The sequence below is a fragment of the Spodoptera frugiperda genome, chromosome 19 (assembly GCF_023101765.2).
Source record: "Spodoptera frugiperda isolate SF20-4 chromosome 19, AGI-APGP_CSIRO_Sfru_2.0, whole genome shotgun sequence".
Lineage (NCBI taxonomy): Eukaryota > Metazoa > Arthropoda > Insecta > Lepidoptera > Noctuidae > Spodoptera > Spodoptera frugiperda.
This window is the reverse complement of record NC_064230.1, coordinates 831,846-857,302: the sequence shown is the minus strand read 5'-3', so window position 1 is coordinate 857,302 and position 25,457 is coordinate 831,846. Positions and strand designations below refer to the sequence as shown.

General features: G+C 39.9%; 3 protein-coding genes across 3 annotated transcripts in view; 2 read left to right on the top strand and 1 right to left on the bottom strand.

The window, feature by feature from the left end:
• Nucleotides 1–25,457, bottom strand: part of LOC118281103 (protein suppressor of hairy wing-like) — a 196,883-nt gene that overhangs the window by 147,548 nt on the left and 23,878 nt on the right. The window lies entirely within an intron of this gene.
• LOC118281100 (serine protease Hayan-like) lies at nucleotides 530–25,457 on the top strand. Its single transcript, XM_050700499.1, has 9 exons — nucleotides 530–975; nucleotides 15,334–15,420; nucleotides 18,392–19,450; nucleotides 20,084–20,271; nucleotides 22,089–22,192; nucleotides 23,007–23,159; nucleotides 23,713–23,804; nucleotides 24,682–24,842; nucleotides 25,256–25,457. Exons 2-9 carry the CDS (start codon nucleotides 15,348–15,350, stop codon nucleotides 25,418–25,420), a joined length of 1,995 nt encoding a protein of 664 aa, XP_050556456.1. The 5' UTR covers nucleotides 530–975; nucleotides 15,334–15,347; the 3' UTR covers nucleotides 25,421–25,457.
• LOC118281256 (pancreatic triacylglycerol lipase-like) overlaps nucleotides 24,564–25,457 on the top strand; it is an 84,515-nt gene continuing 83,621 nt past the window's right edge. The window contains exon 1 of the mRNA XM_050700579.1: nucleotides 24,564–24,570. The gene's annotated coding sequence lies outside the window, so the exon portion shown is untranslated. The remainder of the gene's footprint in view (nucleotides 24,571–25,457) is intronic.

Below are 25,457 nucleotides of genomic sequence, written 5' to 3'. Positions count from 1 at the left end.
GACTGTCTTGGATCCCGCAACGAAATAAATCAGAAGATATTATTAGAGGAGACAAAAAATGAAAAGAAAATAATTATATCTTTATATATATAATTCTTCTGTACGTGTGTATGTCACTGAACTCCTCTTAAACGACTAGACGGATTTTGATGAAACTTTTGTGTGTGTTCAAGAGGATCTGAGAATGGTTTAGATTCACAATTTTGTCCGCTGGACAATGTTTTTTTAATTAATTTTTAATTTATTAGTAGTTGTTGATTTTGGAATGTTTTACATCGGATCCGACGGACGGCGCTACCATCGCAGTGTCAAATATTAATGACGTTAGATATTGTCATAACATTTGAATAATAATTTTCATCAAAAAGGTCCAGAATGTTTTAGCTTATTAAAAAAAGAATAAAATTTTCAAATTAACGTGTAGACAGGACAACGTCTGTCGGGTCCGCTAGTGTATATATAAAACCACAAACTCTTTGTTTACCAACCCTACAGCAGTCCGGTAGTACATTCAATACGAGTTTTACTCAGACGTAGTCCAGTCTCGAACCGGACATAACGCGTTAAAAAACAAATAATTATAAAACAATAATAACTTATACTAAAAACAATTTTAAGTAACAGTGAAAAATAAAACACATTTTAAGTATAAAAAAACAATTTTAACTCCAAATAAAAACAAAATATAAAACAATATTCTTTATTCAAATCAAATAAAAAACAAAACAAATGTGACGTTTTTAAAAAATAGAATTGATAATAAAATTAGTGTTATTTTTACTCAAAAAATTATGTGTGTTTTTATTTTAATGTTAAAATAAAACAGTGTTTATATTGTTTTTCTTAGTGTTTATATTAAAAATTTAGTGTTTTTTCTATAAGTAACTTTAATCTGTTATATACTTTGTTTATAAGTTAAAGTGTGTAGCTAATAGTTATATAATTGACCGTCATTAAACTTTGCGTGTTTGTAAGGTAAGTTGAATACATGAGAATTCTTTTTTTTTCTATTTCTACTATTATAAATAGATGGTATGTACGTTTTTTTGTATTCAAACCCATCTTTATCTGGTTTCCGTGTGTGGGTATGACTGTGTTGTTTATTTGCGTTGTTATTCGTGTCAAGGGGTATTAGGTTCCGCTGCGTACTACCTAGCGGGTTTACCGGGGCTCTGGGTTAAAAAGCAGGAGTAGGAACGGGGTGGTTTTTAGTCAGTAAGAGTTTGATACTCCCTATTGCCTGGCCTAAGGCTGGAGAAGTCATTGGATGATTACCCCCTACCTAGCCCCTTAAAAAGGGGGTAAGTATTTCATTCATGGATTGAACTAAATAATTCTTATTGTTTTATAGCATTGAACCTAGTATCACAGGCAGACAGACTGACGGACAATTTAATTTGACGTTTCAAACGTGCCTAATTTAGGATTAATTGAAATAAATGCTTTGACTTTGACTTTGAACAAAGTTTGAAATCGCCAACCCGCATTGAGCAATCGTGGTGATTAATGCTCAAACCTTCTCCGTGTGAGAAGAGGCCTTTGGTCAGCAGTGGCCACTTATAGGCTGTTGATTAGTATTGTTGATCAATGATAAATGCGTCGTATGAAATGATTTACGTTAAAACACGCTCATTAAAATTATCATAAAGATTATTCTCGAATAAATCTCATTTGTTAAATCACATTATAATATTATACATACTAGCGACCCGCCCCACCTTCGCTTGGGTGCAATGGTGATATATTACGCATGTATTATACATAATATAAACCTTCCTCTTGAATCACTCCATCTATTAAAAAAACCGCATCAAAATCCGTTGCGTAGTTTTAAAGATTTAAGCGTACAAAGGGACAGAGAAAGCGACTTTGTTTTATACTATGTAGTGATAGTGTTGGCTAACTTGGAAACAAAGTGGTTTATGATACAAAATAAAAAAAACTCGACTCGCCCATGAAGGGTTCCGTAGCAGCAAGTAGATGACATAATATAAAAGTTATAAAATAACTTGGTTTTACATAGTGTTTGTATGAACGACAAAGTTATATTTGCGTTTATTGAAAATGTTTTAATTTCATAAAAACTAATAATGATTTCTCGTTCAAATCAATTTTCGTTGTAAGTTTCTATTGAAATCTACAGCACATATATTTTTTTAGCTTTCTCACTCTCTTGTTTTTAATGTTAGAGGGGTCAATTTTTTCCACTTTGGAAGCGTCTAACTTTTAAACGATTGATTTTGACGAAAAATTTATTTAGAAACCTTAATGTCTTTTTTAAAGACCTATCCATAGACACCAATCACCAACCTATTTTTATTCAAATAGCGGTTACCAAAATACATCAACCTACAAAGTTTTAACTATGTAGGCCTAACAGTTTCGGAAATAAATGGCTGTGACATACGGACGGACAGACAGACAGACATGACGAATCTATAAGGGTTCCGTTTTTCGCCATTTGGCTACGGAACCCTAAAAATCTGTTATCAAATGAAACACGTTTGAAGTAACTATGTACTTATAAATGTATGTTATGTTGCTGTTAAACATTTATATGATAGTTAAATGCATAACTTTTTTTATGATACAAGCCGGCAAACAAATAGACGTAGGTATCACCTGATGGTAAGCGATCGCCGCCGCCCATGGACACTTGAAACACCAGAGGCGTTACAAGTGCGTTGCCGGGCTTTTGGGGGTTAGATTTGTTGTTCGGGGATTGGGATAGGGGTAATTGGGCGTCCAGTAACCTCACTCATACAACGCAAGCGTTGTTTCACGTCGGTTCCCTGTGAGGCCGTGGTATCATTCCGGTCGAGCCGGCCCATTCGTGCCGAAGCATGGTTCTCCCACACTTAAACTTAATGAAATTGATACAAGATAATGTTTGTTTTATTAAATTAACTATGACTAAACTAGTTTGTATATAACCACAAAGCTGTGGTTTACAAGACAATATGTACTCAACGATTTAAGGTCAAGATTATGAATGAATAATAGAAATGCATATAAATGCATCGATTTGGTTTCTCCCAGTCCCATCTTCCTGGTTCAATAGGGTAGATGACTAATTTTTATTTGAATGTTCGTCTTTTTGATTATGCTCGTCGACCCATAAAATGTAAAAAAATAATAAAAAAATGCTAAAATATTAGACACATATTTTTTACTAGCTACTTCCATGCGGTTTCACCTGCTCTGCTTGGCTCCTATTGGTCATAGCGTGATGTTTTATCCTATATTTTAGCCTATAGCTTTCCTCGATAAACCCAACACAAAAAGAATTATTCAAATCGGACCAGTAGTTTGGAGATTAGCGCGTTCAAACAAATAAACTCTTCAGCTTTATAATATTATAGTATAGATTTTCTTTTTTATGGTAAAAGCCGGTAAACGAGCAAACGTATCACCTGATGGTAAGCAATCGCCACCGCCCATGGACAATTGGACACTCGCAACACCAGGCGCACCACCACATCACACTTTACAATTGCGTTGCCGGCGTTTTTGGGGGTTAGGAATTTAAGGGCAATATCCCTTAGGTATCGGGGACTGGGAAGGGGGGTAATTGGGCCACTGGTAACCTCTTACCGGAGGCCATAATTAGCCCCCTTCGTTGTGTGAGTGACTCCCAAAACGAAAGCGCTGTTTCACTTCGGTTTACTGCTCGACCGTGGTATCACTCCGGTCGAGCCGACCCAGCAGTGCCGAAGCATGGCTCTCTCACACTTAATGTTTTGTAGGGCAAGTGACCCGGTTGTGGCCATCGACCCCTTTGTGGCCATTTGGGCCTTCAAATATTTATAACTAAGGCATGGACAAATAAATTACTCTGTGATGTACAGTATTAAAAATATTGAATATTGGAGACACTGATACCGTTGGCAGCTTTGATGTGTCAAACTTCACTTCGATGCAACAAGTCATTCTTTTTAGTTGAGGATGAAATTGTTAAGATCTTAACAAAAAGGCTAAGGCGAGCGGGTGAGGACTTGGTTTTTATTTTTTTTATCTTTGCTTATTGTTTCGATGTTTATGTTAATACTACATGAAGAATATAGTGTCTAAGTGGAACTAAAGTTATTTTGTCGCCATATGTTTCTGAAGTGAGATTATTAGAAGGTGGCCACTGATGGAGACAAAATTATGAATTTCTCCATCTTTGGCCACACGGCTGGCCTAAACTTTTGTACATAGACGCCCCACTTCTAGTCATTTATCGTAATTTATTTATTATTTTTCCTTGGCTTTACATATCAACAAATACCTACATATTTTTTATTTTCAGAGATGCAATAAATTACCTTCACACAAAGGGAGGTCAGTTTACTTTGCAGCTTTTACCAACGTCATATAAATGTTGATCTCTTTATTTGTAAGTTAAATTCAACTGAAGTAATAATATTTCATATTTTCCAGACTAAATGAAAACCATTGTTTCTAAAATGTCAAATTTAATTAATAATTTTTGATTACTTTTATTGTATTTTTTGATGTCCAGAACTGGCACACGACCGTGGCCAGAAATGGCACTAATCTGGCCAAAAATGGCACAAACTCCCATTTTTTTTTCTTTTTTATACAGTTATTTTTCTATTGGACGTTCTTTAAAAAAAAGGTTTTCTTAGGCAAGATTAATACATGTTAAATGACTTTTTACAAGAAATATGTTCGTGATAACAAAAACTATAAGTTAAGAAAGCCTCAAAGTCGACAAAATTCTTAAAGTGGCCACAACCGGGTCACTTACGATATATGTTTTAAGTATGCAAACTATTGTCGCTAGTTTTACCTAAAAACGAAACAGGTTTTGCATAATATAATCATTAATATTTAAATTTGTGTAATGCGAAGGATTTGGACGGTGAATCTAGTATGTTTTGAGATCTGAATTCGTTTTATTTATTTCTTGTTTCAATGTAATTATAAAGTCAAAGTCAAGTCAAATCATTTATTCCAATTAAACCATAAAATACTTAGGTAGTTTTGAAACGTCAACAAAGAAAGAAATAAGAATTTTAAGTATGGGAGAGCCATGCTTCGGCACGAATGGGCCGGCTCGACCGCAGTGATACCACGGCCGAGCAGTACACCGACGTGAAACAACGCTTGCGTTGTGTGAGTGAGGTTACCGGTGGCCCAATCACCCCCTTCCCAATCTCCGATTCCCCAACAATCCTTAAATTCCTAACTCCCAAAAGGCAACGCACTTGTAACGCCTCTGGTGTTTCGGGTGTCCGCACCCGCGTCAGCTCATCCAAAATCCGTTCAGTAGTTTCAGCGTGATTGACAGACAGACATTCAAAGATCCAAACAAACAAACTTTCACATTTATAATATTAGTGTAGTAGTGTGATACTCATTAGAGTCCGTGCGTACGCGAACGAATCTTTAAAGAGCCCCAAAGATCCTCAAAGAGCCATCAGACTACCACAAAAGAAAGCCCAATAGGGCTGATACCGGCTCTGAGCTGCGGACTACCGGGTTTACCGGGGCTCCGGCTCAAAGAGCAGGAGTAGGAACGGTGTGGTTTTTACTTAGTAAGAGTCTGAAACTCCCTCTCGTCTCACGACCCACCCAAAACAGGAGAAGTCATTGGATGATTTGCCTCGTTTAAAAAAGACCTTTTCATTTGGTCAGAGGTTAAGCCAGAGCCGTATCTGCTGTATCAATTATTATTCAATTATTTTATACGGGGCCCTGCCAATTCAGTCTAAACCACTACATTTGATAAAAGCCTTACATTTTAATCTTGACATTCAATACCATAACTGCCAAAAACCTGCCTACCCATTCACACAACACGCGGGATATTATAATTTTAACTTAATAAAACTAGTTGGTACACATAGTGGTGTTTATCTCGGAAACGGCTGTGTCGTATCGGACAGTGTTGCAATATCGCATTGTATAGGAAACAATTATGAATTCCAGCCAAGGTCGGCTTGTTGACTTTATAAAACGGTCAAGTGTGAATTGCGTGGGAGCTTTAAATAAAACGCAACGTCACACCTTTTATCCCTGAAGGGGTAGGCAGAGGTGCACATTATGGCACGTAATGCCGCTGTACAATGTACACACACTTTCCACCATTTGTGTTATAAGTCCCATGTAATAGGTGGTGAGTATATTGCCATAAATAAAAGTAAATAAATAAACTGTGTCGTTGGTCGAGTGGTCGATTCGATTCCCGGGTCGGGCAAAGATTTACTGTGCTTTTTTCGGTACATATTTCGAAAATTTCTCAGTAGTAGCACGGAGTCTGGAATTGTGCCCAGTATATGGCAATAGGCTCACCCCCTATTACATGGGACTTATAACACAAATAATGAAAAGTGGGTGTACATTGTATAGCGGCATTACGTGCCGTAATGTGCACCTCTGCCTACCCCTTCGGGGATAAAAAGTGTGACGTTGCATATACAAATAAATATTGTTACCTATATTTGATCAAAGAAATAAATTAATTAATCTTGTCATTATTCCAATGTGGGAGAGCCACGCTACGGCACTGCTGGGCCGGCTCGACCGGAGTGATACCACGGCCTCACAGTACACCGACGTGAAACAACGCTTGCGTTTGTGTTTCGTTGTGTGAGTGAGGTTACTGGAGGCCCAATCCTTCTCCAATCTCTAACACCTAAAATGCTGGCAACGCACTTGTAACGCCTCTAATGTTTCGGGTGTCCATGGGCGGCGGCGATTGCTTACCATCGGGTGATACGTCTGCTCGTTTACCGGCTTATGACATACAAAATAACAGAACTATCGAAAAGTGTAACAAAGGTACGCTTCTAACTTAGACTTGAGGTTTAGAGTTATTTTCTACTAGAGATGTGATATGTAGCTATGCTAGGAAGATGTAATAGCTAAGCTAATAAACTACCGGAGCTGCGGGTTAACCTAGCGGGTTTACCGGGGCTCCGGCTCGAAAAGCAGGAGTAGGAACGGGGTGGCTTTTAGTCAGTAAGAGTCTGATACTCCCTCTCGCCTCGCCCAAGGCGAGAGAAGTCATTGGATGATTTTCCACCCTTAAAAAAAAAGAAAAAAAAAGCTAATAAACTAAGCTATGTGACCGTTTTCACTGATACTAAGCTATGTAGCTGTGCGAGGAAGATGTACAGCTCGAGTATGCGATAAAACGCGAGGGAAACAGCGGGCAAAAACTAGAGTTAACAAGAAAATACAAAAGAAATTGGACTTTATCTACCTACCTATTGAAAGTAAATTCAAATGTCAAGGATATGTTCATTAAGGGTCGGGTTAAGATACCGGATATGTGTTGGTATATGTAATTAACATAACAATGCCTTAAATAGTAGCGGCGAAGGAGAATTAATTTTATACTACCCCTGCTCTTCCCCCGGGTTTCGACCTGATTCCTTTCGATTTCCTTTTTAAAAAAACAACGTTGCCCTACATTAGGATTGATTATAGAGAGATAGGCGTTGATCGCTTAGCATCAGGTGACTCGTTTGCTCGTTTGCCTTGTACTCCATAAAAAAGGCACTGAACAATATTCCCACTCAATAAAAAAATTCATCATTCAGCTTCGTAGCATAGCTAGAACGCACATCTTCGATACAAAAGCATCCTAAGTCGGGTATACCACACCCATGGAAAGAATAAAGGTGGTATTCTATCCGACGTCATAAAACGTCTATGATAAAATTGTTAAATTGAATTAAAATGCTAATGCTACAACAGATTACTCGAATAAAACGGGACATAGTCCGTGATATATGTCTATGTGTGATTGTAACTGTATATATATGTACCGTTTTATATAAGATAAACATACATATATATTATGTATTATGCTTTGTTTTTGTAGTAAGTAGTAGAATGTTCTAAATGCTTTTTAGACGAGTTGCAAAATCTAAGAACATATAAAATACCGTATGGAGAAACCTCTTATGACTTAATTTAAACTACATATTTGTTATCATCTTGGCTGACAATATACGAAAAATGAGCGAAATACGCCCAGTAGGTAAGCCAAAAAGTACATTATTCTCTTTGAGCTAATTTGAACACTGTTTACAAATACGGCATTATAACAGCCGCGCCGTATGTCCGTAACATTCCTAGACAACCTACAACATTACAACTCTCATTAATTTCATTATTAATTTATTTTGTTTGTATATGTTTTTCTTTCATTTAAGTCATAAGAGTGATCTCCATATTGTTTGTCCGATTTCAGTAACAGCGACCTTACATAAGTTATTTCCTTTAGTGTGCTTTGATGTGACTGGAAACATGACACGCACAGCTCCAATGTCGTATGATATAGGTATTTATTTTATAAAGTCAATACTAAAAAGCCGACCGTGGGTGGCAATTACAAATCTTTTTTTATGGATGAAAATCATTTAATGACTTCTCCCGCCTTGGGTGTGGCGAGAGGGAGTGTCAGACTCTTACTGACTAAAAACCACCCCGTTCCTACTCCTGTTTTTCGAGCCGGAGCCCCGGTAACCCACTAGGTAGTCCGCAGCTCCGGATCAGCCCTACTTAGCCCCTTCTGTGGTGGTTTGAGCCTCAAATAGCCTTATACCTTGTAGAGAAACTGGAGCTGCGGACGACCTGTTAAGTGGAAAATTATCTAAGGTTATAAAGAAGAAAGATAAACAATTTACGGGTAAAATTTAGGCCATTAAAAGGGTCATTTGTTATTAACCACAGTACCTCTCCGATACCTCAGTTTGACGCAAACATAACATAACATTATTATATTGTGAGGCACAAAATTAATCGAGGTTTGGGTTAACGACCGCGCTGACTTATAAATAACTTAACGAGTTTGTAAATTTAAGTTTTCAAATTAATACAGACTTGTTTTGTTTGTTATTTTTTGGTATTTTGGTTTAAATAAACCTTGCTTAACATTAGAATTTTCTCACCTTCCTGGCCCAACGGCCATCAGTCTTTCAATGTGGCCTGCCCATTGCCACTTCAGCCTGCATATTATGAGACCTATGTCTGTAACTCTTGTTTTTTGCCGAATTTCCATATTTCGGATTTTGTCGCGCAAAGATACTCCGAGCATAGCTCTCTCCATCGCGCGCTGGGCGACTCTGAGCCTTTCCAAAAGGCCAGCAGTTAGGGACCATGTCTCGGTACCGTACGTCATCACTGGCAACACACACTGGTTGTACATCCTGGTCTTCAGACACTGCGGGATTTTTGACGAGAAGACTTCATGTAACTTCCCAAACGCTGCCCATCCGAGTTGGATTCTTCGGGCGACCTCTTTCTCGAAGTTGGATCTACCTAGCTGGATAATCTGAACCTAGTAGAACCTTTTTTTTTTGAGGGCGGAAAATTATCCAATGACTTCTCCCGCCTTGGGCGAGGCGAGAGAGAGTGTCAGACTCTTACTGACTAAAAACCACCCCGTTCCTACTCCTGCCCTTCGAGCCGGAGCCCCGGTAACCAGCTACGTAGTCTGCATCTCCGGATCAGGCATCAGCCCCACTGGGCTCACCCTAGTAGACGCTAAGTTGTAATGATACTGTATTGTCCTAATATTGTGTCTTCTAATGTAAACTATTGTAGCCAATATGTTACGACTAGGCTCTTTAGTCATTAATAATAATAGCTTCATCGTAGGCCGCATCATCACTTACCATCAGGCGAGATAGCGGCCAAACGTCGGCGCATTTAACATAAAAAAAGATTCTTTGAAAAGATCGCACAAAGCCTTGCATAGTAATCGGCTGCCTAGCCACTGCACCTGCACCTGTTTAAAATAGACATCTAGACATCTAGACTAGTATATAAAGTTGGAGCGTCTGTTTGTAATATTTATACAGTATGGAGATCACTCATTTAATTTTCACGGATTTAATTTATTAATTATTTATATTTTTAGCCGTGATCGTCCCACTGTAGGACAAAGGCCTCCCTACCCTCCTTCCACTCCTCTCTGTGTAGAGCTTTCTGCGGCCAATCTTTATCGTAGGTGTCAAGTTCGTCCCGCCATCTCCTTCTGGGTCTGCCGCGACATCTTTACAAAATGAAATGGAGGATATCCCACCCACTAGCACGAAGCGCTTCGCTTCAAGCTTCCTTGTGCGAACTGCTAGGGAGTGGAACTCCTTGCCGGAGTCTGTGTTTCCTGATTGGTATAACCTGGGTGTCTTCAAAGCCCGAGTGAATAGGGTGCTTATGGGCAGACGTGCTCCACCGTAGGCCGCATCATCACTTACCATCAGGCGAGATAGCGGCCAAACGTCGACCCATTTAATATAAAAAAATAAATAAATCACAAAGCCAGTAATCCATGCGACCAAAGCTAGCGGACATAACCTAGTTTAAAGTAGGTCGTTGAACTTTTAATAAATAAATAAAATAACTATGTGTTTGTATGTATATATGTAGGTATGTATATGAGTAACATTTCAATTAAAAAACCACAGGTTTGCGGTTAAGATGGACAAGGAAACTGTATGAATTAAAATTAAAATGTATGATTCCTAGGAAGTTGGCCTGTTTTTCCCCGTTCCATAGGGACCGAAATTAAAGGTCAAATGTTATTGGTTTTGGGACAAACCCATCTTTTTCGCCCAAAACCACTACATCACCTGTGCACCAGGATCTACAGTAGATACAACCATAAAAACACCGGAACACTGAAGTCCAACGTCCCAGGGACATGAATGATTTGTATCGAGCAAAGAAATAAAGTCTAAGTCAAAGTCAAAATTATTTATTTTAAATAGACCGGGAAGGCAGTTTTGAACGTCTGTCGGTCAGTTCTCTAGTTGCTCTATTTGCTCGTTCCAAAGTGTAGATTCCTATGGAGAAGAACGAGCAAGAAACTTACTCCACAGATCAGAGACATTTAATGATTACTTAAATTATTTCAAGTAACGATTTTGTATCGAAAACAATTAATAAGGACTGGGTTAAATAATCATTAAATGTCTCTGAGTGCGGTGGTAAGTGTGGGAGAGCCATGCTTCGGCACTGCTGGGCCAGCTCGACCGGAGTGATACCACGGCCGAGCAGGAAACCGACGTGAAACAACGCATGCGTTGTGGTGATGGCAACGCATTTGTAATGCCGCAGGTGTTTTAAATGTCCATGGGCGGCGGCGGTTGCTTAATCAGGTGATACATGCAACACTAATATTCAGTCATAAATCAAACAGATATAATCCCAAACAAATAATTTGTAAAATATTCAAACTAGGTTAATGATAAATTAATATGTTTATATGGAAATACACTCATAACATACATACACATACACATCTTTAAATGCACACACATTTTTATATGTTATTAGCCGGTAAACGAGCAGACGGATCACCTGATGATAAGCAATCGCCGCCGCCCATGGACACTTAAAACACCAGAGGAGTCACAAGTGCGTTGCCGGTATTTTAAAAAGGATTAGGTTTTGAACGTCCAAGCAATTGTACCAAATTTCATCCCGTCCCTTCAGTCGTTTAGTGACGTGATTGAGTCGACAAACATGGAGAGAACGACTTTAGCATATTTATACTAAGGTTATTATTTTATAAATACATATTATAATTCTGTTAAGATTTGTTTGTTTGTTTGAATTATGTGCGAACAATCTCAGGAACAACTGTCAAAGTTGAATAATTCTTTTTGTGTTACCGGAAGCGCATTTTCGACCGAAAGGTTATAGGCTATAATATTTCACGCTATGATCAATAGGAACCGAGCAGAGCGGGTGAAACCGCGCGGAAGTAGCTAGTTTATAATATTAGTAAAATAATTCGCACTCAATCTACGTAATAATTGTTCAATAGAAGATCTATTTTTACATATCTACTAACAAAAAGGTACATAACAAAGATTTTTTTTCTATAATTGGACTTTAAAACCATAGAATTAAAGTACATAATCATTTAACAATTAATGTCTATATGTATATGTTCTAACAATAAATGTGTTTTTCTATAATTGGACTTTAAAACCATAGGATTAAAGTTCATAATCGTTTAACAATTAATGTTTTGCGGTTGTGTTCAATAAATCTCTCTATATATAGACATAAATACATGTTTCCGTATTTGATAAACAAGATTTACATATTATATGTAATTAGGTAATTAATATTCGTAACCGCTATTTGAAATATAAGGTATAATTATTATAATCATGATCACTGTTTATGTTAAACATATGTAGTTGAACCAACGAAACAATGTAACCAAGTATTGTAATTGTGAACCTTTATTTAAAAGCCGCGCTAACCTATAAGTTTCTTGCTCGTTCTTCTCCATAGGAATCTACACTTTGGAACGAGTCAAATCAGAGCAACTCAGAGGACTGACCGACAGTTACATAGATTTCTAAACAACATAATAATTTAAAATACCTATTGTAATATTTGCTTGACGTTCAAAAATGCCTTCAGACAGACGGTCTAACGGTTAAACTATTATAATTTTGATTTTGACTTTAACAGTTCCAATTCAGTAGTTTTTGCTATTATTGTTGTCATAATAGTCAGTAACGGAAGATGATTCGGACAGTTATAGGTAGATGTTTTAAACTACATAATAAATAATCAATACTTGCCTTTCATTGGTCGAGTGGTGGTTAGAGCAACTGCCGTACAAGATCTTGGGCTCGATTCCCGGGTCGGACAAAGTATTACTGGGCTTTTTTCAGCTTTTCGAAAATATTTGTAGTAGCACCTCTGGAAATGTGTCCAGTATACGGCAATAGCTGACTCACTCCCTATTACATGGGACTTATAACACAAAAAGGTGAAAAGTGAGTGTACATTTGAGCGGCTATTACAAACGTGCCGTATAACACCTCTGCCTACCCTTTCGGAGATAAATAGGCGTGACGTTGCGTTGCACTTTAACAGCTCTTATGCCCAGAAGTTTTAGCTATGCGTTGTCTGTCAGTCAGTCAGTAAGTTAGTAAGCTAGTAAGTCAGTAACGGAAGAGATAAAGACAGTTATAGATAGTATTAAACAACATAATAACCAATATTGGTTATACCGTGCGCTGAGCTAAAAGAATACATATAAAAAATGTAGGTGAACCGGTAACTGAGACAGACAGACAGACAACGGCGTTAGATCTATTATTAGATGTAACATACTTTCTTTTAATGAGTTTCCAATCACTGCTTAATGTTATTAGTTACAGTTTTTATAATATAAGTATGGGAGAGCCATGCTTCGGCACTGATGGGCCGGCTCGACCGGAGTGATACCACGGCCGAGCAGAAAACCGACGTGAAACAACGCTTGTGTTGCTTTTCGTTGTGTGCGTGAGGTTAACGGAGGCCAAATCCCCGATTCCCGATTCCACAACCCTTAAATACCTAGCTCCCAAAAAGGCCCGCAATGCACTTGTAACGCTCTGGTGTTTCAAATATCCATGGGCGGCACTGATTGCTTCTCATCACGTGATTAGTCTGCTAGCTTGCCGATTAATCATAGAAAAAATTCGCGGGCGAAAGTTAGTTTTTACAGTATACTGTTACACAAAAAAAATTACTTTCCATCTGTCTGTCTGTCTGTATAAACAACCGTAACACGACCTACATGTGTCTTAAATTGGATCATAACCACACACACTCACACAACGTCACGCCTTTTATCCTCGAAGGGGTAGACAGAGGTGCACATTACGGCACGTAATGCCGCTGTACAATGTACACCCACTTTTTACCCGACTGCGCCAGAAGGAGGGTTATTCACCATTTGTGTTAAATGTCCCATGTAATAGGGGGTGAGCCTATTGCCATATACTGGACCTAATTCCAGTCTCCGTGCTACTACCGAGAAATTTTCGAAAAACCGAAAACGGCCCAGTAATAATTTCCCCGACTCTGAAATCGAACCCGAGACCGCTTGTTCGACAGTCGCACTTGCGACCACTCGACCAACGAGGCAGCAGTAACGAAAGTTAGTTTTTATACTGTTATTATACAAAAAAATTGTACTTTCCATCTGTCTGTCTGTACTTGAAACAACCGTAACACGACCTACATATGTGTTAAATTGGATCATAACCACATCATAATAAAACTAATGTGGTATGACTCAGCAATAAATACATTTCGATCAGACTCAGATCAATTTAATGAGTCTACAAAAACTATATCTGACCTACTATTATACATATACTTTCTCGAGAGGAACTTACAAAGAGGAGGTTTAGTATTTAATTTTTTCTAAGGGGGGAAAGTCATCCAATGTCTTCTTTAATCGGACATAAGTAGTATATTAGTTTGTCAAATATGTTGCCATATTAAATAGGTATTAAATGACGAAGTCGAAGTAGAAGTCGCGGGCAGAAGCTAGAGGCACAAATATGTATAGGAGGTTTTTAAGTGTGGAGTGTCATCCAAAAACTTCTCCCGTCTTGGGTGAGGCGAGAGGGTGTATCAGACTCTTATTGACTAAAAACCACCCCGTTCCTACTTCTGCTTTTCGAGCCGGAGCCCCGGTAACCGTTTACGTTGTCCGCAGCTCCGGATCGGGCATACGCCTTACTGGGCCCCATCTGTGGTGGTCTGATGGCTCTTTGAGGCGCGCGCGGAACGCGACGCGCCGTACGTGCGTACGGCGCGTCGCGTTCCGCGGCTCTGGCGGGTCTGGCGGGTCTGGTTCTGTTCGGGCGGCGTACTACCCTTGCTCGGCGTCCGTAGACCCGCATTTACGGTGGCCGGAGATCGACATGCGATCTCCGACGTTAAATTAATCACCACGCTTGCTCAATGAGGGTTAGCGATTTTAGACTTATAAAATCGCCAGAAATTATAAGCCCAGGTTTCCTCATTAAGTTTTCCTTCACTTGTCAGTGGTGTCTAAATAATCTTAGAAAGTAATAACTAACTAGGTTGCTTATGGGCAGACGTGCTCCATCGTAGGCCGCATCATCACTTACCATCAGGCGAGATAGCGGCCAAACGTCGGCCAATTTAAAAAAAGTACATGTAACTCGGAAAATGGTAGGTTTGGAAACCGCAATCTCATGCATGACAAGTTGGCGTCTTAAACCTCCGGGCCACACGATATTATATTGCAAGTGCGACTGTCGGGCACGAGGTTCAAATCCCAGATCTGGCAAAGTATTGCTGGGGTTTTTCGGTATTTCAAAAATTTCTCAGGAAATGTGCCCGGTATAATATGGCAATAGGTTCACCACCTATTTATTACATGGGACTTGACATAAATAGTGAAAAGTGTGTGTACATTGCATAGCGGCATTACGTGCCGTAATGTGCACCTCTGCCTACCCCTTCGGGGATAAAAGGCGAGACGATGACGAATAATTGTATATTATTATATTAAATGTTTGTATGTTTGTTTGTTTCCAGTAAATAATGCGAACATGGGCAGAACGTGGGCTCTCACCTCTCTACTTGCATTCTCCGTGATAAGCAACGCCACGGGGCAGTACTATGGTAAATATAATATTATATAACTATCCCAATTAACACCACCGCCAGTCTTTATGTGGGTGTCACATGCCCAACGGTGGGCGCGGGTGTCACATACCCGACTATGGGACTTACACAAATGAAACAGTAATTGTCGATCGCCTTATGGTATACATTAAGTATATAACTATTTCAATTAACACCACCGTCACTCTTCTCGCGGGTGTCATATACCCGACTATGGGACTTACATAAATCAAACAGTAATGATGGATCACCTGACGGTAAGCAATCGCCGCCGTCCATGGACACTTGAAACACTAGAGGCGTTACAAGTGCGTTGCCGGCCTTTTTGGGGGTTAGGAATTTAAGGGTTGTTGGGGAATCGGGGATTGGGAAGGGCGGTTATTGGGCCTCCGGTAACCTCACTCCCACAACGCAAGCGTTGTTTCACGTCGGTTTTCTGCTCGGCCGTGGTATCACTCCATTCGGGCCGGCCAAGCAACAGTTCCCCAACAACCCTTAAATTCCTAACCCCCCAAAAGGCCGGCAACGCACTTGTAACGCCTCTGGTGTTTCAATTGCCGACGGCAGCGATTGCTTACCATCAGGTGATCCGTCTGCTCGTTTACCGGTTTATACCATAAAAAATGGCTCTCCCACACTTGACCGTGTGTCTGTCTGTTCATTTTATAGGTGGATTATGCAATAATATTTATGTATTGCATAATATTTTTATAATATTTCCGTCGCAAATTATATTTTATTTTTATCTAATAATAAACACATACCATATTGAATCGTCCTACTAGTATTATAAATGCCAAAGTTTGTATGTTTGTTACTCAATCACGTCAAAGCAGGAGTAGGAACGGGGTGGTTTTTAGTCAGTAAAAGTCTGACACTCCCTCTCGCCTCGCCCAAGGCGGGAGAAGTCATTGGATGATTTTCTCACCTCAAAAACAAATTAGGTCGGGATGAAATTAGGAACAGGGGTAGGTCTGGTATAACATTTAGGCTACTTTTTGTCCCACGGCAAAGGGGGGGACGCCGCCACTGGTTGAAGCTAGTAATCACTACATAGTATAAAACAAAGTCGCTTTCTCTGTCCCTATGTCCCTTTGTATGCTTAAATCTTTATAACTACGCAACGGATTTTGTTGTGGTTTTTTAATAGATAGAGTGATTCAAGAGGAAGGTTTATATGTATAATACATGCATAATATATTACTATTGCAGCAACCATGCGAAGCTGGGGCGGGTCGTTAGTATAATCTATACTAATATTATAAAGCTGAAGAGTTTGTTAGATTGTTTGTTTGTTTGAACGCGCTAATCTCAGGAACTACTGGTCCGATTTGAATAATTATTTTTGTGTTGGATAGCGCATTTATCGAGGAAGGTTATAAGCTGTAAAACATCACGCCACGATCAATAGGAACCGAGTAGTGCGGGTGAAACCGCGCAGAAGTAGCTAGTAATATATATATTTATTATTATATAACAATAATGAGAACAAGAAAAAAAAAAGAAGTATGTAACCTTTCCGACTTGATTTTTGTCAATAACTTTTTTTATAACATACCTATATATTTATAAACTTGTTATGTCATAACAAGTAATAAGGATTGAATAAAACAGGTCGAACCTGCTACATGTAGGTGTCTGTCACCGATACTTTAATATTAAATCTTATGATGGAAATCTATATTTACCTACTTGCTTGAGTTTTACTTCGTCACGCCTTTTTATCTCCGAAGGGGTAGGCAGAAGTGTACATTATGGCATTACGTGCCGTAATGTACACACTACAAGTTATATGGGATAAGCGGTTAAACGACTAGACGGATCACCTGATGGTAAGCAATCGCCGCCGCCCATAACCGCCCGAAACACCAGAGACGTTACAAGGGTAATAGTTGTTGGGAAATTGTGGATTGGGAAGATTGACAAGGGGTGTAATTTTATAAGACCTCCGGTAACCTCAATCACACAACGAAACACAAAGCAAGCGTTGTTTCACGTCGGTTTTCTGTAAGGCCGTGGTATCACTCCGGTCGCGCCAGCCCAGCAGTGCCGATGCATGGCTTTCCCACACTTTATCATCAACAATATCCCGTTTCCGCCTTTCAGCTGGACATAGGCCTGATCAATATCTTTACCACCACCAACACAGAGCATCTTTAGCTCTTCTCATCCAACAACTGCTCAATCTATACTATAATATTATAAAGCTGAAGAGTTTGTTTGTTTGTTTGAACGCGCTAATCTCCAGAACTACTGGTCCGATTTGAATAATTCTTTTTGTGTTGAATAGTGCATTTATCGAGGAAGACTATAGGCTATAGAACATCACGCTATGACCAATAGGAGCCAAGCAGAGCGGGTGAAACCGCGCGGAAGTAGCTAGTATGGGATAATCCGTTAAAAGAGTAAACGGATCACCTGATGGTAAGCAATCGCCGCCGCCGATAACCGCCCGAAACACCAAAAACGTTACAAGGGCAGTGGTCGATGGGATATTGGGGATCGGGAAGATTGGGAAGGGGAGTAATAAGCCTCCGGTAACCACTCACACGACGAAACACAACGCAAGCGTTGTTTCACGTCGGTTTTCTGTGAGGCCGTGGTATCACTCCGGTCGAGCCGACCCAGCAGTGCCGAAGCATGGCTCTCCCACACTTTATCATCAACAACATCCAGTTTCCGCTTTTAGCTGGACATAGGCCTGATCAATCCTGATCCGGAGCTGCGGACTACCTAGCGGGTTTACCGGGGCTCCGGCTCGAAAAGCAGGAGAAGGAACGGGGTGGTTTTTAGTCAATAAGAGTCTGACACTCCCTCTCGCCTCGCCCAAGGCGGGAGAAGTCATAGGATGATTTTCCCCCTCAAAAAAAAGGGCTGATCAATGTCTTTACCAACACCAACACAGAGCATCTTTAGCTCTTCTCATCCAACAACTGTTCAATTACTAATATTTGACTCATCTTTTCAGATGTCCTCCAGGGTCTACAACAACTGTTTCAGCAGTATCAGCCACAGGACTTTATCAACCAACAATACAATGTACCTACAAAACCACCACAGAATTGGAGACATCAGGGAAATCGCCGAACTCAAGCGCCTACAAACCAATACGAATATACCTTCGCAACAACAGAGCACCCTGTCTTAAGAAAGAATTCTAGTCATACAAATTTCAACTCTCGTAACCTATCTAATAAGAATGAAAATAGCAATGTTCTACTTGGTGACTTATACCCCTATGGGACTACTAAGGCACCTAAGTTAAGAGGTAAATTTACTACAACAGAAAGATATAACAATATCTATTTTAACAACGATGTTAGAACTACTGATAATGTATTTGGTAGTGATTTCATAAGACCGGTCACAGAAAACATTTTTGCTCCAAAACCTGCCAACTTGATTTATGAAAGCCATAATTATGAGACCAATTACCCCAATAATGGTAATCGGAACCAAAATTATAATATAAACAGAGGAATACTCAACACTGATTATAATACAGATTACACATCTAATAATAGGAACCCAGAATCTTACAACAATAACAGGGGTAATTCAAATAGACGAATTAATAATGAGAATAGCAACGGCAATAGAAATACGAATTTTAATGGATTTTTGAATACAGATAGTCCTAATTATGACAGACCTGATAATAAAAGACCTTTTGAAACCCAAGATTATAATAATCAAGCCGGTAATAGGGGTGAGAGTAACTATAACAGAGTACCTACTACATTTGAAATACCAAATTTTAATCAAGATGGAAACAGAGGTGGCAATTACAATCAAAATTATCCTTCGGATAATCCGTTAATCAACCGCCCAGGGGTCAAACCAGCGCCGGTAAATGATGACCTGCCTCCGATAACAAATAGACCAGTTTTCAATAACAATAATGGTTATAATAGACCAACAGAAAGACCTGTTGAAACGAATGGTGAACCTGAAATATTGATAGGACCTGATGAAGATGATATGAGTGATAGAGAGAAGAGGAGATATGAAGATATGACGGAGAGGAGTAAGTTTATTTTTGTGTTTTTTTTTTAATCAGAGGAGTTGTGAGTGATACCTATTTTTAAATGGTTTTATTTAGCTTAACCTCTTTGTTTCTTTGGGTCACGTTTAGTAATAGGAATTTCTCGCACTTCCTAACGTCCGATTGATCTGATATTTGGTACACACTCTTATTCTTGATGACTTTATTTAACATAAACAATATTAGTTATGTATTACTTGTTTCCTGATAATATGTTAGGTACCAGTTTTATGTCTGTGCCGGTTACAACGTCAAAATTCAGTGCTGTTACTGAGAAATTTTCGAAAAACGGAAAAAGTATAACTAATAGCTCTTTGCATAACTCGGGAATCGACAATACATGTAATGCGTACAATACAACACGTGTAAAGCGAATGTAATGTACGCTGGTTTTACCTCCCTTAAAAAATCCCTAAAAACCCGGTAATCGAACTCAAGACCAACAGTCACACTTGCGAATTTTTTGGCCAACGAACAAGCGAATCACCTGCTAGTAAGTAATCAATGCAACCCATAAACACCCGAAACACCAGAGGAGTTATAAGCGCGTTGCCGGCCGATTAGGGACTTGAAGCTTGGAGAATTTAGGTAACTAAATTTTAATTTCTTTTCCAGTGTGTGAGCGCTACAAAGCGCTGACGATCAAGAAGATAGTAGCACTACCCCTGGTACCGTCTCCGGACCCAGTGGAAGTGAACGTGTCGGATTGTACCCCCATAAACGTCCCCCTAATTATTGGGGGTAAGGTCGTCAGTATTAAGGAGTTTCCACACATGGCCCTGATTGGCTGGCAGAAGCTTAAGGTAAGGTTTTTGATGTATCTATACTAATATTATAAAGCTGAAGAGTTTGTTTGTTTGTTTGAACGCGCTAATTTCCGAAACTACTGGTCCGATTTGAATAATTCTTTTTGTGTTGGATAGTGCATTTATCAAGGAAGGCTATAGGCTAAAATAAAACACCACGCTATGACCTATAGGAGCCAAGCAGAGCGGGTGAAAATGCGCGGAAGTAGCTAGTACAGAATAAAATTATTCCTAAATATTCTTTGTTTCTCCTCTATTTTTTTAGGGGATAAATCATTTAATGACTTCTCTTGCTATGAGTGTATTATTTAGACACCACTGACAAACGGCGAAGGAAAACATTGTGAGGCAACCTAGGCTTATAATTTCTAATTATAAGTTTGAAATCGCCAACCCGTACTGAGCAAGCGTGGTGATTAATGCTCAAACCTTCTCCGTGTGAGAAGAGGTTTGGTCAGCAGTGGGCACTTATAGACTGTTGATGTGACGTAACGTGTGACGTCTTATCGTATTATGTCTGTTATATTAAGGAGCTTTAAAAGTATCTGCCACGGCTTTAATGGGAGGTAGTGTTGTGTTTGTAGATTACATAAATTATTGATTATGAGTATGTACTTAATATTTTTCATACCAAAAATCTACATATATGTTTGTTATGAAAGAACTATCTCTTTCACTGTCTCAACGCATCGTGTGTATTTGTGAACCACTTTATGCAGAGTAGAGTCAATGTTAATTTAACTTCTTTACGTTCTCAACTTGAATTAAACCGCGGTACGAAATGTCTTCACTATTGTAATCTTCAAACACAACACTACCTCCCATTGAAGCCGTGGCAGATACTTTTAGAACACCTTATAATAAGGTCATGTTATACTATGTTTATATCACGTACCACTCGCACGAAGCGCTTCGCTTCAAGCTTCCTTGTGCGAACTGCTAGGGAGTGGAACTCCTTGCCGGAGTCTGTGTTTCCTGATGGGTATAACCTGGGTGTCTTCAAAGCCCGAGTGAATAGGTTGCTTATGGGCAGACGTGCTCCACCGTAGGCCGCATCATCACTTACCATCAGGTGAGATATCGGCCAAACGTCGACCCATTAAATGTAAAAATAATAATAATAATAAACCCCACGGACCTGACTCCCGGGAGAGGCCCTACTTTTTAACTCCGGTTAGTACTCGTGACTATCCGGAGTGGCCTCTCCTACCTCACTCTTGCCTTAATCGGCTGGTTTGAGTGGAGATTCGCAAGAGTGGAGTTGTCTTCAGCTCCACTTGGGGGAAGGACGTATCCCAGTAAGATGCTGGTAGGGGTCTTGACCGTACTTCCGGGATTGCTCTGATAGCCGTGGGATGCCTCCCCTTCCTCAAGCAGCTCAACGTATGTTGCTCCCCTTGTCGCTACATGCTAGCGGCCGTTTCCGGGGGCCCATTATTGAGTTTGCGAGTCACCCCCTGCCTGTTTATCCGTATTTTTCAATATTGGTCAGGGGCAGGGGCCATAGTAGTCCATAGTTACCATATTTACCAGTCCATTAGCCACCCACACCCATAACCCAATCATTTTCCTCCATATTGCACAATAGTCCTGCATCAGCCGGGGATTGTCCTTTGGTGTACTTCCATAGTGCATACAGGGATAATCGCCGGCTGATGTCCCATTACATTTAGATTAAAATTGTTCAACGGGCCTCTGCGAGTTGGCTTCGGCCCCTCGTACGCCTTCCAAAGGTCCGGGACCCTGTGGTCCCGTGATTATGTAATGAACATACATAATAATAATAATAAGGTCATGTTGTACTATGTCCTCAGAATACTGGCTACTCCTGGAAATGTGGTGGTTCCCTCATCAGTGACCAGTACGTGCTGACTGCCGGACACTGCACCTATCAGGATAAAGATTATGATGTCGTCAGGTAAAGTCAATCCTTACATATAAATCAAAGGTTTAGATTCCTAACTGCCGCACTCAGAGACATATTTTAATGATTAAGGTAAGGATTTTGTATGGAAAACAATTGCTAAGGGCTGGATAAAGTAACCATTAAATGACTCTGAGTGTGGTAGTAAGTAATCGAAACAATGTAACCAAGTATTGTATTGTGAATCTGATTGAAAAAGAGTAACCTATGGAGTTTCTTGCTCGTTCTTCTCCATAGGAATCTATACTTTGGAACGAGCAAATAGAGCAACTAGAGGACTGACCGACAGACAGACATTTTGCCTATTTTTCCCATAAAAGACCAGGGTTTTTTCCCAATTTGTGGTCTGAAGAATACTAAGTACCATATGAGGTGTGGGAGAGTGATGCTTCGGTACGAATGGGCCGGCTCGACCGGAATGATACCACGGCCGAGCAGAAAACCGACGTAAAACAACACTTGCGTTGGGTTCCGTTGTGTGAGTGAGGTTACCGGAGGCCCAATTACTTCCTAATCCCCGATTCCGCAACAAACCTAAAATTCTAACCCCCAAAAGATCGGCAACGCAGTTGTAACGCCTCTGGTGTTTCAAGTGTCCATTGGTGTTATCGATTGCTTACCATTAGGTGATCCGTCTGCTCGTTTACCTATAACATAAAAATATATCAACTAAAAACCTATGTAGTATTTATAAATGCAATTATATATTTATTTTTGCAAATAGGTTACAATGTAACTCTTTTACACGTCAATCTCTTATAACTAGATGAGGCCGATATACTTAACATGATTTTTTCTTCTTTTCCAGTGGACCTCCTCAAGCAGTCCAGCTTGGCTCCTCCTACCTGGACGACCCTGGGGCGCTGGTGGTGAAGGTACAAGCAGTCATCAGACATCCGAAGTACAAGCAGAGGAGAGCGTACCATGACATAGCGCTGATCAAACTGGCTAATAAAGTCAAGTAAGTAGTTTATTTGACATTCTTTGTACTACAGACTAATAATATAATGCAATCACACAAGGACTGCTAACATTGCATTCGTGCCGATATCCATCAATTACTTAAATCGCTGAATACACAGAATTACTGACAGAACAACCTGTAATTTAAATGATAAAATCTTTTTGGCATTTTTTTCTACGAAACGATGGCTGGATTCCCCTAATGGTGTGCATCAGGTCCGTAGGTTCAGGATATTTGAATTGTGCTTGATAGCAAATCGGGTAGCTCACTCCTAATAGCGTTCCTAGTAGAGAGTACCTAGTAGAATCAATCTCGATGTGGGATGAAAGAATGCAAATATTACTAACTAATGGGGAGCCGATTGACGTCTTTGATACTTCCGTGTACCTAGACATCGATAGCGATTTAAGTATTTGATGGATATCGGCACGAATGCAATGTCAGCGGTTCTTGTCTAATTGCATTATGTTTTTAACTCCAATGATTGGATTAGATACTACAGATACTACGATAATACAGCTCTGGTTAATACTATATTATACTGTTTCAGATTCTCTGAAGTGATACGTCCAGCGTGTCTCGGAGAGCCTCCACCGGAGGGAAAGAGCATCATCGCCACTGGATGGGGAAGGACTGAATTTGGTGAGAGAAAGAAATATTTTTCAGCTATGATTACATTAAGCTTGAAAATGGTCGAGGATTCGATTTCCGGATTGGGCAAAGTGTTATAATGCGACTGCACGGTTAGTGCGGTGACTGGGCAACCGGCTGCCGCGCAACGTGTAGCGTGTCCGATTCCCGCACGGAGCAACTCTTTGTGTGATCCACAAATTGTTGTTTCGGGTCTGGGTGTCATGTGTATGTGAACTTGTATGTTTGTAAACGCACACACGACACAGGAGGAAATCCTAGTGTGGGGCAACGTTTTTTTTTAATATTCTTTTTAGTAATCTATCGCCACACTAGATTTTTCTCCTGTTCATGTTATATGCACGTTTAGAAACACTCAATTTCACATTACACCTACGCTAGGCCTTGAACAAAAAATTGTAAATCATACAAATAATAATTGCTCTGTGTAGAAATCACATCCATTTACGCAATAGCCGGACACCCAATCATTGTACAAAACATTAAAATTGTGATATTATTATGTCGTAGGATTTTTATGAAACTCAGACATGGGTGATAAAATTGACCCAAGTAGAAATAAGTTTAGTGTGGGAGAGCCATACTTCAGCACGAATAAGTCGGCTCGACCTGAGTGATACCACGGCTTCACAGAAAACAGACGTGAAACAACGCTTGCGTTATGTAAGTGAGGTTACTGGAGGCCCAATTACCCTCCTTCCCAATCCCCGATTCCACAATAACCCTTAAATTCCTAACCCCTTCTCTGGCGTTTCGGGTGTCCATGGGCGGCAGCGATTACATACCATCAGGTGATTCGATCCGTTACCTCGTTTACCGGCTTATACTAAAAAGAATTATTCATAAAAAATATAATTTGTGTCCACAGGAGGAGACCACTCCTTCGTCCTCCGATCCGTGTCCCTCCCAGTGTGGAACATGGAGGAGTGCCGTGAGGTCTGGGGGACTTCGCTGAAGCTCCCTAACGGGGTGACTGCGGACAGCCATTTATGTGCCGGCGAGAAAGTTGGGGGAAAAGATACTTGTCAGGTAAGAACGTTTTTGTTAACTTGTCTTTTTTAGACATATAGGGTGACTGGTAATTAGTGAACGATATTTAAACACGTGATTGTACTCATGATTACAAACAACTTTCCCAAAGAAACTGTTTTTGTATACTCATTAGTTTTATTTTTATCATCATCATCAGCCTATAGTAGTCCACTGCTGGACATAGGCCTCCCCAATAACAGAACAACAAAATTTCATTGCGCATAAAATTCCAAAATACCTACTAGTCTTCCGAAAACGCGGGCGCGGAGCCTTGCTGCTAACGGCTAATGATGCGAAAGCTAGCGCGCGCGATATTTTGTAAACACCATTTAGACTCCAATTTGTTCCCAAGAATTGCATTGGTGAATTTATATCGCACGTCAACTAATGCCATCTCTTGTCATCTACAGGGTGACTCAGGCGGCCCGGTGCAACTGCAGTCCGGATGCGTATGGCGAGTAGTAGGAGTGACATCGTACGGTAGATCCTGTGGAGCGCCACACACCCCGGCGCTGTATGCGAGGTTACCCAGAGCGTTCGTTGGAGCTCAGTTGTTTGGAGAGAATTATCAATAAATAATAATATTATTAATATATGTTGTTTTATGACTTA